The sequence below is a fragment of the Macaca nemestrina genome, chromosome 1 (genome assembly GCF_043159975.1).
Source record: "Macaca nemestrina isolate mMacNem1 chromosome 1, mMacNem.hap1, whole genome shotgun sequence".
NCBI lineage: Eukaryota > Metazoa > Chordata > Mammalia > Primates > Cercopithecidae > Macaca > Macaca nemestrina.
Genome location: NC_092125.1, coordinates 148,630,012 through 148,643,856, shown reverse-complemented (window position 1 = coordinate 148,643,856; position 13,845 = coordinate 148,630,012). Strand labels below are relative to the sequence as shown.

The following is a 13,845-nucleotide window of genomic DNA, read 5'->3' as shown; positions in this document are numbered from 1 at the left end:
GGGGGGGATAAAAATTAGTTTCTGAAATAGAGTATTCTAAAAAGCAGAGGGTATCTAGTTAGCTTGTTTTGTTAACATTGTTTTTGTCATTAGTAATAGTGGTAACTTACTTATATTAAGATGCTAGAACACCATGAGAAGTAGGAAAACATTATTCAAAAACCCCCTCTGGGCCAGGTACAGTGGTTCATGCTTATAATCCCAGCACTTTGGGAGGCCAAGGTTGGAGGATCACTTGAGCCCAGGAGTTTGCGACCAATCTGGGAAAGACTACAAGACCCCATCTCTACAAAAAATACAGAAATTATCTGGGCATGGTGGTGCACCTATAGTCCCAGCTATTCAGGAGGGTGGGGTGGGAGAATCTCTTGAGTCCGGGAGGTTCAGGGTGCAGTGAGCCACGGTTCTGCCACTGCACTGCAGCCTGGGGGACAGAGCAAGACCATGTATCTTTAAAACACACACACACACACACACACACACACACACACACACACACACACACCCCTCCATACTCTCAAAGTTAATCTCTTAACAATTCCCACAGTTTCTCCCTATGTAGTTTTTACATATCTAAAACCAGGATCTAACAAGTTTAGATCCTGGTTTTTCTCCTGATTAACATAAGCATCTTCTTATGTTTTCTACACTTAGAGAGCATTTGTAGGTTTTGTTTGTTTGTCTGTTTGTTTGTGACAGAGTCTTACTCTGCCACCCAGGCTGGAAGGCAGTTGCAATCCCAGTTCACTGCAACCTCTGCCTCCAGTGTTCAAGCAATTCTCATGCCTCAGCCTCCCAAATAGATGAGATTACAGGTGCCTGCCACCAAGCCTGGCTAATTTTTTTATTTTTTGTAGAGATGGTGTTTCACCATGTTGGCCAGGCTGGTCTTGAACTCCTCAGGTGATCCGCCCACCTCAGCCTCCTAAAGTGCTTGGATTACAGGCATGAGCCACTGTGCCCAGCTGGCATTTGTTATATAACAGACCATTCCTTGAAAATGCCAACAAAACAAAACTTTCTACCACCCTAACCAGAAAAAATGAGCTTTTTTTCTAAATTGCCCTGTTTCTATCAGTGATTCTAATCTCCTGCCAAAGAAACATTTACTCTGAAATAATTAAGTCCTTAAAACTCTGTGTTGAACTGATTACTCTTCCCCATTTTCAGTCTTCTAAGTCCTGTCTGTTCCTATCACGTTTGTCCGATTCACCCTTTCTACTCTACTGTGATGTCAACACGAATTTCTGAATTATTACAGAAACTTCCAAGGAAGTCTCTTTTACTCCAATCTCTTCACCCTCCCCAGTCAAAGCTGCAATAAAACCTATACTTTAAGAAGAAGGCTTTCAGGTCATTTCTCCCTTGTGAGATTATACAAAGTTTGAATGCAAAATAAAAATCTAAACCAAGAAGGTTGTGTTAAGTTCCTCCTTCATGTGGTCTCATTACATCTCCTCCTTGACAGTATTAACATGCTGTGCTTATCTTCTCCTCCAACACCAGGCCCATCCCTACATTTTTCCCTCATGGAATTTATTCTCCTCACCTGCTATATTCTTCTTTCTCTTCTCTGCGTCCAATTAAACCAACGTTCAAGGGTTATTTCAGAGTGTACTTCAAGACCGAGTGCCCTGGCAGCTCTAGTCCTTTCTCTGCACTCCATATCGGTAAGAATCACAGAATGAACTATGGTCTTCTAATTGTTTTTACACACACGCTCCAACTAGATACAAACACCATGCCTTACTTTCCAGCCACATGGCTGGACCAGGCAAGGTAAAGTTGGTGGCCAAGGGGGAAGGTCTACAAATGCACCCCAAACAAGGATCCCACCCATGGCTTTGCTGCATCAGCAAAAACTCTGATGAACTAAAGTCCTTCTCCAAAAAGACCTAGAAGAAATATCCAAATGAACAGATCACTTAACAATATGTAGATTATTTAACAGTAAAACAGGCGGTTGCCAGAGTAAATATTTTCTAAACCCAACACTAGCCTTAAAACATTGAAGTTAAAGCTGAAAACACTGACATTAAAGTTGGTTTCTATAGATGTCAATTACAACTCTGAGCACCATTAATAATTCATATTTCTCAGTTTCTTTTGGAATCCAGTGAATTCCTTTCTCTAGTTTCAAGAACCTCTAAGTCCAAGCACAACTGTCCACGCTTCAGGTTTCAACTGCAAATAGCTAGTTGATCAGTACATGTCACATTCGTTTCTTAATTTTCTGTTTAGTCACTTATCAGGCTACATACAATATCTGTCTCAACATTAACATTATTTTACCACCCCCTCCTCTTGTGAACATGAGAATTATTTTAACACACTAAAGAGTTAAAACAGAGACCCAGTCAATTTTAGGTGTTTGGTAACACCCTGCCATTTTGTACAAGAAGTGGCTGTGAACCAGAGTCTGTTTCAGTGGCCAAATTCATAGCAAAAGTGAGCTTAAAAATACTCAAGGTCCTAATGTGCTTCCAGTCTAGAAGGACCACATTTGTAGGGCATTCCTTTGGATCTTGAGCAATCATAAGCCCCTGGAAAGCAGGTACTACTCTCTCTCTGCTTCTTGTTCGTTCAACAAACTTTCTGGGCACCTACCATGGTCTATGTGCTGTGCTGGACACTGGGAATGTAAAGAGGAACAAACCATAGTTCCTCCCCTCCAAGAACTTGGTCTGTAAGAACCTAGCAATGTTGGGTGCACAGTAGACATTTAATACGTATTAAATGGGTATTTCCATAAAGAGTCCCCATAGGTTCTCTGGCCCCACAGTGAGAACCCAACCATTCATTTCACAAATGATAAGTTTGCAGTTGGGCCAGAAACCTTTCATTTCAATGAAACCATAACCTGCAATGGCTTATGTCAGAGAACAACATAAATATTTGCTTTAAGAGCTGGTGCCAAGAATCTCATGCAAACTTTAGGCAAAATGTTTTAGCTGAGAGGTACATAGCTAAAACCAGAGGCCTTGGGAGGAGGAAAATGTAATGCAGAGTCTGCTGAACTTTGACCCATGCATCAGCGAAGTCCAATAACTTTTCAAGCCTTGGTCTTCTCATTTGTAAAACGGGGACATCGCAAGGCTATGATTTATTCCTTACAGAAAAAAAAAAAAAGTCCTCTGGAAATGTAAAAGCCACATTAGAGTAATGTTTAATAATTCAAGATGAGGTTTGGAAGAACATCAACAGTCTCTCGCCCTCTGTGCCCAGGCATTTTGAAAGGGCATTGCGCCAAAGTCCATTAGTGCCGGGAACACACATCAGCAGGATCCTTTTTGCATCTTGACTCCCTTTCCATTGAGCCCCTGAAATCAGATGCCTAACAGGAAGACAGGAAGCTGAAGTGTTATGGGACCCCAGTTATCAGTCAAATGGTTTTCCTGATGTCTCCTTTTCAGTTGTTTTGTTTTAAAGAAAGAATTAGCTTTCACAATCAAGGTTGCTGTGATTCTAAAAATCCTACAAAAATGACCGCTTTGAATGCTTAGCTTTTCAAGGCTTCGGGTAACCTGAAAGTCCTCTGATTCAGATACTGGCAGAACCTGAACTTGCTGACAGCTTGGATTAATTTAGGGGAAAGGATGCAAGGGGCAATAAAATATTCTAACTTCAGATTCAAAGAGGTAGCAATATGGGGAAGAAAAGGACAAAATTCCAAAACCAGACTGATGTTCTCTTCCCCAACTGACTTGTACAATTCAGTGAATTAACTCAGCTGTGCATTTCCCCAATATATCAGCCTGGTGAGAGATGCCATAACCTGCGAGCAACCCTATAGACATCCCTTATCCCTCCCCTCCTCCAGGGGTATAAAGGGAAAGCTGATATTAAGTGAAAGACATAAGTCTAGAGCTGCAGTGTCCATAATGGTAGTCACCAGGAATGTGTGAATAGCCAGCATCCAACAGGTAGCTAGTCCAAATTGAGATGTGCTGTGTGGACAAAATATCCACCACATCAAAAAGACTAGTATGAAGGAATGTAAAATATTTCAATATTTTATACTGAATACATGCTGAAATAATATTTTGGGTATATTAGGCTTAAAATACGTAATTAAAATTAATTTCATCTGGTTTGTATTTCTTAATGTGGCTACTAGAAAATTTTACAGTATAGGCAAGGTTCTCAATTGTAGCCCAAATTGTATTTTTCTTGGACAGTGCTGGCTCAGAGCATCCCAGTTTCACCTGGATCCTTTGAAAGGACAAATTGAACATATGGAAATGCAGTCAGGCTCACAAAACAAATAACCTCATTTTCCATGAGGTGACCTTGACACCATTGAGAGAATGAGACCAATTACATGGCTGTCCTCTCACGGTTGATCTCCAAGTACAAGACTGTTTCTTGTCAGACTATATGCTCTCTTGCAATGATCTGTTTTAGATAACACCAAGAAAAGCCCTACAGGGTATGGGTCAAAGCACAGGTACCGCAGTCAGGCTGACCTGGGTTTGAATCCTATCTCTGCCACTTTCTAGCTGGGTAATCTCAGGAATATTATTTAATATATGAAGGTGTCTATTCTCTGTAAAAGGACAATTGGATTTCTTCACAGAGAAGGGGAGGGAAGGGTTAACACAGCAAGGGAGATAAAGAATCTTGGGCACCATGCCTAGCAGACAGCAGTTGAGAATGGTAGCCATCTAGTAAAATTCAAGCAACCTTATCTGAGCACCTTCCAGAATAATGATGAGGTAGGGGAGACGGGGGTGGGGTACAAAAGAGATGGGACCACTTGTCCAGTGACCTTGGGGTCAGTGAATTAAAGCTGAATCCTCAGGCACAGTATTTATTCCACACAGTCCAACACTGCCCTCTAGTGACATAGATGTGGAAAAGCTTTCAGAGCATAAAGCAAGGAAGAAAAATACATTTTCCCAGGCTCTAAGACAGTAAGTTCTCCAAATCAGAGAGATCATAACAAAGAATAATTTTTTCTTATGAGTCACCTTTAAAGCAGTGACAGAAAATTTGAAGAGCAATATTATCAAGATTTACTACCAACCCAGAGGTTGTCACTTTGTTAATTATATATTATCTCAAATAGGAAAAACAGTAATTCTCTCTAGACATATTAAATGTGACACCTAAAAAGGAGAAAGTCTGAGTGTGCCAGGTTACTCGGTGTTATTCTGGTAGGACAGCACAGAGGTTTAAGATTCATGTATAACAGTTTGTAAACCAGATTTGATCACATTTTTTGGTTAATGCAACTAACAAGGTCAAAACTTAAGGCTGAACTGGTATACAAACTTGGAAGGAATGCCTACCATTTTTAACTTCTTTTCTCCTTGCAGAGCACCTAAGTGAGGCTAACAGTACCCTGGGTTGTTGTGGGGAGTAAATAAGAAAGAGCACCGAAATACCCAGCAGAGTGTCTAACACACAAGCAGTAAGTGTTAGCTGCTGCTATTTTTGTTTTTTCTGTTGTTCCAACTGCCACAGGCCCAATGGAGGAAAAGTCATAAGATAAAATAACTCCTTTTAATTTTCTGGGTTAAAAACAAGGCTTACCTAGTTTCATTTCCTGATGCATCTACTAATCAAATGCATGATTTTATAACAAAAACATCCTAGCACAACTTTGATGTCCCTGAGATCATAATGCTAACTGAAGTTTGGTAATAGTTTAGAATTCAGATACTGATCTTTAATAAGGCACAAAGATGATGCTATAATCAAAACCATCTGCAGAGACAAGACGTGTCACCATTTCTATCATAAACCTATTATGGTCGTTTTAGGCAGTCTCTGCCCATCTTCATTCTTCTCAATTAACTTGGACGAAAAACATAATACTTTAAATTGGAAATTTTTTATAATAATTTTCCTAATTTTCATTTTTAATATAGTGATCTCATGTCTAAACATTTCCCATTTGATGATCACCGGGTAACCATGTGACCCCTTAAGCCAGTCCCAGACAACTATAATACATGCTTTCCAGTCTTGTACAGTTCTTGTTTCAATATCCTGTAGTCACTTCTATATCCTGAAAAGGAAAAAAGGAAAAAGAAAATGGATACAAAGATACATGCTTACTGATGTCAAGGGTACGTGCTAGAGAAGACCAGGAAGCAAGTAAATGCTAGAAACCCATGTTCACGGGTCCCACGTGCCCCATGTGCAGAAGGAGGAATGTGTGCTACACACCTTGTCATGGTATGGTCCTAAGACAATCCAGCCACAGAATGTGTAACCCAGATAAATCATACCAGCACAAGCACAAAACCGAAGAACTTTTGGCAGTGAGGCCTGCATTGTTAAAATCAGCACCTGAAAAAAAGAATGAACAGAATGGGTGAAATGAAAACGTAGCTATTAGAACCCAAAGAATAAATGAGTCTCAACTGCAGTGGCACTACCCAGTGCCACATCCTTACATTATACGCCTGGAAATAACCCAGGTATCTGATGACTCCAACCCAAACCAAGAGCGTAGAGGTTCCAAGCAAAATGCTGCACAGATCATAGTTTGTGAGATTCTAAGGAATGAAAAAAGAGAGAGAGAGAAATGAGTAAAATATTTGACTCCACTTAGCTTATTAACCTTACATTAAACCAATTAATAAAAAAAGAACTATCTGCCTTCCTATAGGTGATAGTGAGAGGTTTTTTTTAAAGAAAAAAAGAAAACAGATATAATTCCAAATATATTTCTCATTTTCTTTTAGTATTTCAACTGGTTGAACTAATTTTTTTTCCAAATAATACACTCAAATAGAAATTACATTTAGGTTGAACTCAATTTTTTTCCAAATAATACTCTCAAATAGAAATTGCATTTATCACTGACCTAGGCATTCGAGGATATAAATTAATGGTGTTTGTTAAGTACCAAACAATACAATTCAGCCGCTTTTGAAAGAAAACTCCCACATGATTTGCTAACACAGCTCCAGCTCTCAGGAAATTCTAGGGCTAGTTGAAAAGACAAACACACAAACATGATTCTCATACAATATGCTAAATGCAGTGAAAGACACAATGCCTAGCTCATCACAGAGGGACACCACAGACACGACCCCAGAGCAAAGACGGGCCTGCAGGACAGGCTGGGAGGAAGCGCCACAGATAAGTGGACAAAGGCTGAACAAAGGTACAAAGCTGACAAGACATCCTAGAGGGGCAGGGTCAGAGCAGGGGCAGGAGCAAGAGGCAGAGCTGGATGATGATGACCCCAGAGGCCATGCTGCCAAGGGAAGCTGCTTCATCCCAAAGTAGGCCCCAAGAGGTAGAAAGGATGGTAACAGCCGGATAGACACTTTCAGAAAAGTCCCTCTGACAGCTGTGTGAATGGATCTCAGAGGTATGAAGCAGAAGATGGGAAAGCTGGTGAGGAGACTGCTGTCACAGTTGACCAGAGAAGAAAAAGCCTGAAGAAAGCCAGAGGGAGCCAGGATAGGGGAGGAGTAGGCGTGTCAGGGTTAGGAGGTATGGCTGGTGGGACCTCTGACCAACAGCAGAGAGTGGACAGGAGAACAGTGTGGTGAAGGAGGAGTTGAGGCTTAGGTAGGAGATCAAATCAACTAAGTTATACAAAGGGTCAGGCTTTAGCAGGCAGTCCGACATTCCTGCCCTCACCCCATCTGTCAGAGCACCCAATGGTCACAGATCCTCCCCACAAGCTCTTGACATGCAGGTTCAGGGAAAGGACTGGTTTATGGATAAGCTGCTCCTTTTGCAACTTAAAAAGAAAAATGAGGCCCAAATAATCAATCTTCTCAAGCTTTGTCATTATTCTAGAGCTGTTGCCAAGTTTCGTTCCATGGAACATCGGCTTCCTTACTTTTCCTTCACGAGGAACCAAGTCAGGGGAGGCCTCACTCGTGCCAGTGTCAGAAAAGGGAAGACACGAGAATCAAAGTTGTCTCCAAAGGATCATATGTCTTAAGATGCTTGTGGCCGTCCAGGAGAAGATGAAGAACAGAGACTTTAAATGGGCTTCCCTCACCTTTGCTTTGATTTCCATTTTTAATATGGAGCCAATGATTGTCATTAGGTCGCTGATAATCACCAGGACATACCAGCCGTTGACGAACTTCCACTGGTCAGTGTCACACACAGGCCGCTTGTACTTCTCCAGGAAGAAATTTAGAAATCTCTAAGGCAAACATTTAAAGAAGTGTTTCTTATAAACCACACTGCCTTCTGGAAGGAGAAGGCAAGTGCAAAACAGTGCTCTCACCTGTAAAAGGACATGGCTTGCCTTTCCAACTTGCCAGATCCACCTCGAAAGTGGAGGTTATAGCACACACTTTCCCCCGTAATCTGAGTAAGCATTCAATTGTCTGTGAAGTTACCTCAAATATGAAATACGTACATGGTAACTCCGGCAGGCTCTTGTCATAGCTAACATAAAGTATGTTCCAAATACTTTTCATATTACCAACACATCCATTCCGATGACAACCCAATGAACCAGGTACTAGCAGGTCTATCACCCAGAGAAGGGAACTGAGGCACCGAGAGGCTAAGCCAGGATCCGTGTCCAGGCAGGCCGGCTCCAGAGTGTGTGCTCAAATATGAGCCCCATCACCTTGGCAGGGACAGGACCTTAACTTTGCATTCATAATATCAAGGAGATCGGGGAGCATGTAAGAGAGGTGGATATTTACAAAGGACATTGACAAAGGTCAGGATTAGGCAAAATCAAATGCAGACTACGTCCCTGCTCCACAAATGGTACTCTGTGGACTTCCGATTTCCCCGCCCCCAGTGTGCATTTGTACACATGCCACAGTCAGAATAAGATATGTGGGGAGCAGAAGTATATATTCATAAGAGCCCTGAGGGTAAAAAGGCAAAATGAAACTCAAGGGAGAATTTTAAAACTATTTGAAAAACAGAATAAAGTATTTTATGCTTCATTATAATCCATTTACCATGCCTCCCTGTCAAAATGAACTCTGATTTGAAGACAAAAGATGAAACCCACACATGCTATTACTCTGTTCTTCAGATCACTCCTGAATTGAAGAGGGCCTCGTTATTCTGGAAACATTCAAAAGCCTGAGAGTTCACCACTGTGCGTCTGTACATATCAGCTCAGTTTTAAGCAGGATAATTATCTGATGCCACCTGACATACTCAGAGCCTTTACTCACTTCCTACACCTCGGGCTGATAAATGCCTCACAGGGGGCAACTACTCAGAGGAATCTAATTTAGTCAAAAGTCTCCAGAAAAGGCAGGTGGCACAACATCGGTGGTCCACTGCTTGAGCAAACTGAGGGTGCAGGCCAAGAGGGCAGGAAGAGAATGTGAACACGCTCTTACCTTCCGTAACCTTAGAGCAAGAACAATGGATCTTGTACACAGAATAAGAGATGCCAAGCAAATCACAATGACAAACGCATCAAACACCAGGACATACTGAGTGTTTTTCTGAGCTGAGGAATAAAAACAGAATTCAAATGTTAAACACGCCTTACCAGAGAATAATTTCCAAACAAAATGGCAGTGTGAAAAGAAGTTCAAACAATAAATGTTTTGTCTATTGTTAAAACAAAATGGTAAATATCAGAAACAAATCACACTGCATTCATTCAGAAGTACATATATAAGGCAAAACATTCCCTGATATAAAGCTATACATTTAAAAACATGTGAGCTGGGCCAGGCGCGGTGGCTCACGCCTGTAATCCCAGCACTTTGGGAGGCCGAGGTGGGTGGATCATGAGGTCAGGAGATCGAGACCATCCTGGCTAACACAGTGAAACCCCGTCTCTACTAAAAATACAAAAAAAATTAGCCGGGCATGGTGGTGGGTGCCTGTAGTCCCAGCTACTCAAGAGGCCAAGGCAGGAGAATGGCGTGAACCTGGGAGTCAGAGTTTGCAGTGAGCTGAGATCGTACCACTACACTCCAGCCCGGGTGACAGAGCGAGACTCCGTCTCAAAAAAAAAAAAAAAAAAAAAAAAAAGTGAGCTGCTAATAAATGCACTCAAATTGATATATAAATATTTACTGTAGAATAGAATTCAACGGAAAGTGATCCATTTGGGCTCCATTCAAAAAAAGGCAAAACTGCTGACATACTCTGAGTTCTTTCACATAAAAGCAGAGACATCCAGTTCACCATTAATAAGAGATCAAACAAATTAAACCACCACCACTGAGCATCCCCACTTCTGCTTCTCAACCTCACTGTGCACTTTCCCAGGACATAGTGCCAATCTTATAAGCCTTCTCCATACGGAGAGAAAATTGCTTCTTGGAACAGAAGCAAGGAGGGGAGTGGTAATCAGATTTTTGGTTTGGAGCACACAGCAGCAAGAAGAATGTACGGGAAGGAGATGAATCCAACCTTAGTTTCTCTCAGACTTCACAGTAGTGTCTCCGATCCCAGCCCGGCTCTCTCCTGCCTGCCCCCCGCCTTCTCCACCCTGCAGTCACACTGGTCTTCCTTCTCTCCTGCTCTCGCCTCAGGGACTTTGCACATGCTGATCCATCTGCCTGGAACAGCACTTCTCCACACACACAGCTCAGCTTATTTATTTTCAGGCTCAAGTTCCAAATGAAAAATCTCCCATCTCAGAAAATAATTCCTTAAATTCTCATCTCTATTAGCCCCCTCCTATATACTTTCATGGTTTTTGGTTACTACACATACCCAGAGCTCCTTTACTTTCCTCTGCACAACAAACACTGACCTTTCATTACATCTGCAAAGGCAGCACAGCACAGAGCACAGAGACAGTGTAGAATGGGCAAGAACATTATGAAAATTGGGAAAGAAAACGTGAAAATTATGCAAGTTCATATACAAAGAGCCCATGAAACAGCCAAGGAAAATAACAATAGCAAACATTCACAGCGGTTACTTATTTTATGATTCAGTGTCCATCTTCCCCATCAAGTGACAGGATCTGTAAAGCAGGGCCCACAGGTAGTTGCTATGGTTTGAATTATCTGTCTCCTCCAAAACTCGTGTTGAAATTTAATCCCCAATATGACAGGATTGAGAGGGTGGGCCTTTAAGAGGTGATTGGGTCATGAGGCCTCTGCCCTCATAAATGGATTAATCCACTCATAGATTAATGGGTTATCAAGGGAATGGCTCTGGTGGCTTCATAAGAAGAGGAAGAGAGACTTGAGCTAGTATGCTCCCCCTCCTCACCATGTGATGCCCTGCACTGCCTTGGGACTCCACTGAGACTCCCAACCAGTAAGAAGGTCCTCACCAGAAGTGGTCCTCCGACTTTAGACTTCTCAGGTTCCAGAACTGAAAGAATGCATTTCTTTTCTTTATAAATTAGCCAGTTTCAGGCATTCTGTTATAAGTAACAGAAAACAGACTAAGACAGTAGTGTTGAATACAGCACCTGTGGCTAGTATAATGCTTCAGTATACTTACAAATAAATGAAGAGAATCGAGCAGAACATAAGACCACTGAATAATCTAAGTTAGAACTTATGATGGTCTGAGCTAAGTTGGGGCAGAGCAAAAGAGGGCACAGAATCATAAGAGATGGAGAGAGTCATGGCCTGGTCTCTAACTGAAGTTGGGGAATAAGGAAGAAGGACAACCAAGAATGATTCCTGGTTCCCTGTCTTGGGTAAACCGAGTTTACTCTGGATATTCATGACAAGAGAGGACTATTCAGTGGCAGTTAAAGCCATGGGAGTGATGGCCCCTCAGAGAGACCACTGGGAAGGACAGCGGTCAGGGATGGGGAGCGACGTTTGAGAATTAGAAAAGGAGATGAGCTCAGGAATGGGATGGAGCAGAAAGGCCAGAGGAGAAGCAAATAAAACCAGGGACAGGTGACCTTCAGAGGAGAGACTGCGGTCAGAGTCCTCCACGGAAACCTCTGCAGAGACAGTGTTGAAGAGAAATGCCAGACTGTCTATGGACTTAATAATGCAAAGATGTGAGTGATACTGGCATGAGCAAATGATTTCATCTTACTAAGCTTCAGATGTGCCACCTACAAAATGGGAAGGGCAAGTGTACCCGTTCCTGAGGCTGTCATGAGAACCAGGTAGAACTGTCTATGTGAAGGGCTTGTTAGAATAGTGCCCAGTGCCTAGCACTTACATTTACCTTTAGCCATTTACAGTCAAGAAAGTTATCTTGAGGTATCATCTAATGGGTAGGTAAGAAAACAACTTAGCTCTAGCATAATGCAAGATTTTTCTTTCCCTTGGATCCATGGAATGGAGCAGAGGAAACATAGGCAGCTCTTGGGAAGATAAAACTGAAAATCTTATGAAATGCAAGGACAGCATCTAGTACTTTCCTTTCTGACATATAACTAGAACACAAATCTCCAAGGCAGCTTGTATTGGACCTTGTTTACAGATGGGAAAACAAGCAGGCTTAGAAACAGAAACCATTCCTCCTAACAGAATCCAGTATAGGATTCTGTTTTTCTTTGAATTACTGAGAAGACTGGTTTGGTATGCTAAAAATATGTATTTTATGAACATCTTGGCCGGGCGTGGTGGCTCACGCCTGTAATCCCAGTGCTTTGGGAGGCCGAGGTGGGCGGGTCACAAGGTCAGGAGTTCGAGACCAGCCTGGCCAATATGATAAAACTCCATCTCTACTAAAAATACAAAAAATAGTCAGGTGTGGTGGTGTGTGCTTGTAGTCCCAGCTACTTGGGAGGCTGAGGCAGAAGAATCGCTTGAACCCAGGAGGTGGAGGTTGCAGTGAGACGAGATTGTGCCACTGCACTCCAGCCTGGGTGACAGAGCAAGACTCCATCTCAAAAAAAACCACAATCTGTATCACCCATCATTGGGGAATCCCGCCAAAGAGGAATCCCGCTAATTCCTCCCCAAGCTCCTCATCTCCAAATTCCTGTGTTTATGAAACCAAGTTAAATGAAGACATGGCACATTTAGAAAGGGGACTTGGGAGTCACAAAAGGCAGCACGAGGTTTGTATGTGAAAAAGGACATTCACCTGCATTTGCTTCAATATGGGTAATGACAAAGGAGAGAGGAGCCTGGGGGTTAGCGTGTGGGTGTGAATGAGCCTCTGAACTTTTAGAAATAGTGTAAGTGTCCCACCAGATGTCACCCTTGTCCTTGTCCACTTCCCCCAAAGCCAAGGCAATCTCAATCCACCAGACAGCTTCATATAGGGTTGAAAAAGTCCATTTCCTAAGATGGTTTCCAAACATAATTTTTTCAACGCTTTCACATCACATCATCTTATTTTAAATTCACATTCTCCTAGTGATAGAACCTGGTTTCTTAAGACACAGCTCTAGAAGAATATGTAAATCTTAAAGAACTTTTACCCAATCGTCTAGGAGGCTTGTGTTTCTCCCCATTGGCCACAGGAGGGGGCTAGAGATACTCTCTTCTGAGCACAATCTAGGAAAACCCCTAATGTTGCAAGGAGGGCTGTAGGCAGAAGTGAAAAACTCACTGTTCTGGAAATGTATTTGACTGCCTAGTTTGGACATTTCCATCATTTTGATCTTTATAATGATGTTCCAAATCATATATTTGACAAAGGTTAGTTTCTTTTCACAGAAAACTGCAACCTATACTTGGACCTAATTAGAAAATATGCCCTTGATCTCTGCGTGTCTGTAAGAGAGTGGTGTATGCTGGGGAATAGTAACCACTTTTTAACAGAAACCAAAACTATAATCGGAGGCTTAAGTCAGTCGGTGAAATTATTGAAACCAAAACTTCAAATCATCAGGACATATCATACATCTGAAAAGCAGCAGGCGACAGATCAAATATAACTTAAAACAACTCTAAAACAGGAGCCACAGGTATTTTACATTTTCTTTCATTCTGATAACCTGGTCAAAAGGAAAGTCATTTAAACAAAATTTGCAAAATAAAAAGTACT

The 13,845-nt window shown here is 41.9% G+C and overlaps 1 protein-coding gene across 3 annotated transcripts in view; it reads right to left on the bottom strand.

Moving 5' to 3' along the window:
- Positions 1-13,845, bottom strand: part of LOC105482758 (mucolipin TRP cation channel 2) — a 73,594-nt gene that overhangs the window by 6,638 nt on the left and 53,111 nt on the right. Inside the window, exons 8-12 of one of the 3 annotated variants that reach the window (XR_987855.2) lie at positions 9,300-9,412; positions 7,976-8,125; positions 6,405-6,506; positions 6,175-6,297; positions 1,550-6,013 (exon numbers count right to left, since the gene is read on the bottom strand). Coding sequence is in view for 2 of the 3 variants with exons in the window: in XM_011743057.2 (XP_011741359.2) it covers positions 5,987-6,013; positions 6,175-6,297; positions 6,405-6,506; positions 7,976-8,125; positions 9,300-9,412 (515 nt within the window). In the remaining variant the exon portion in view is untranslated. Of the gene's footprint in view, positions 1-2; positions 6,014-6,174; positions 6,298-6,404; positions 6,507-7,975; positions 8,126-9,299; positions 9,413-13,845 lie in introns of those variants that run through there. The other 2 variants (XM_011743057.2, XM_011743056.2) reach the window with 2 other exon arrangements.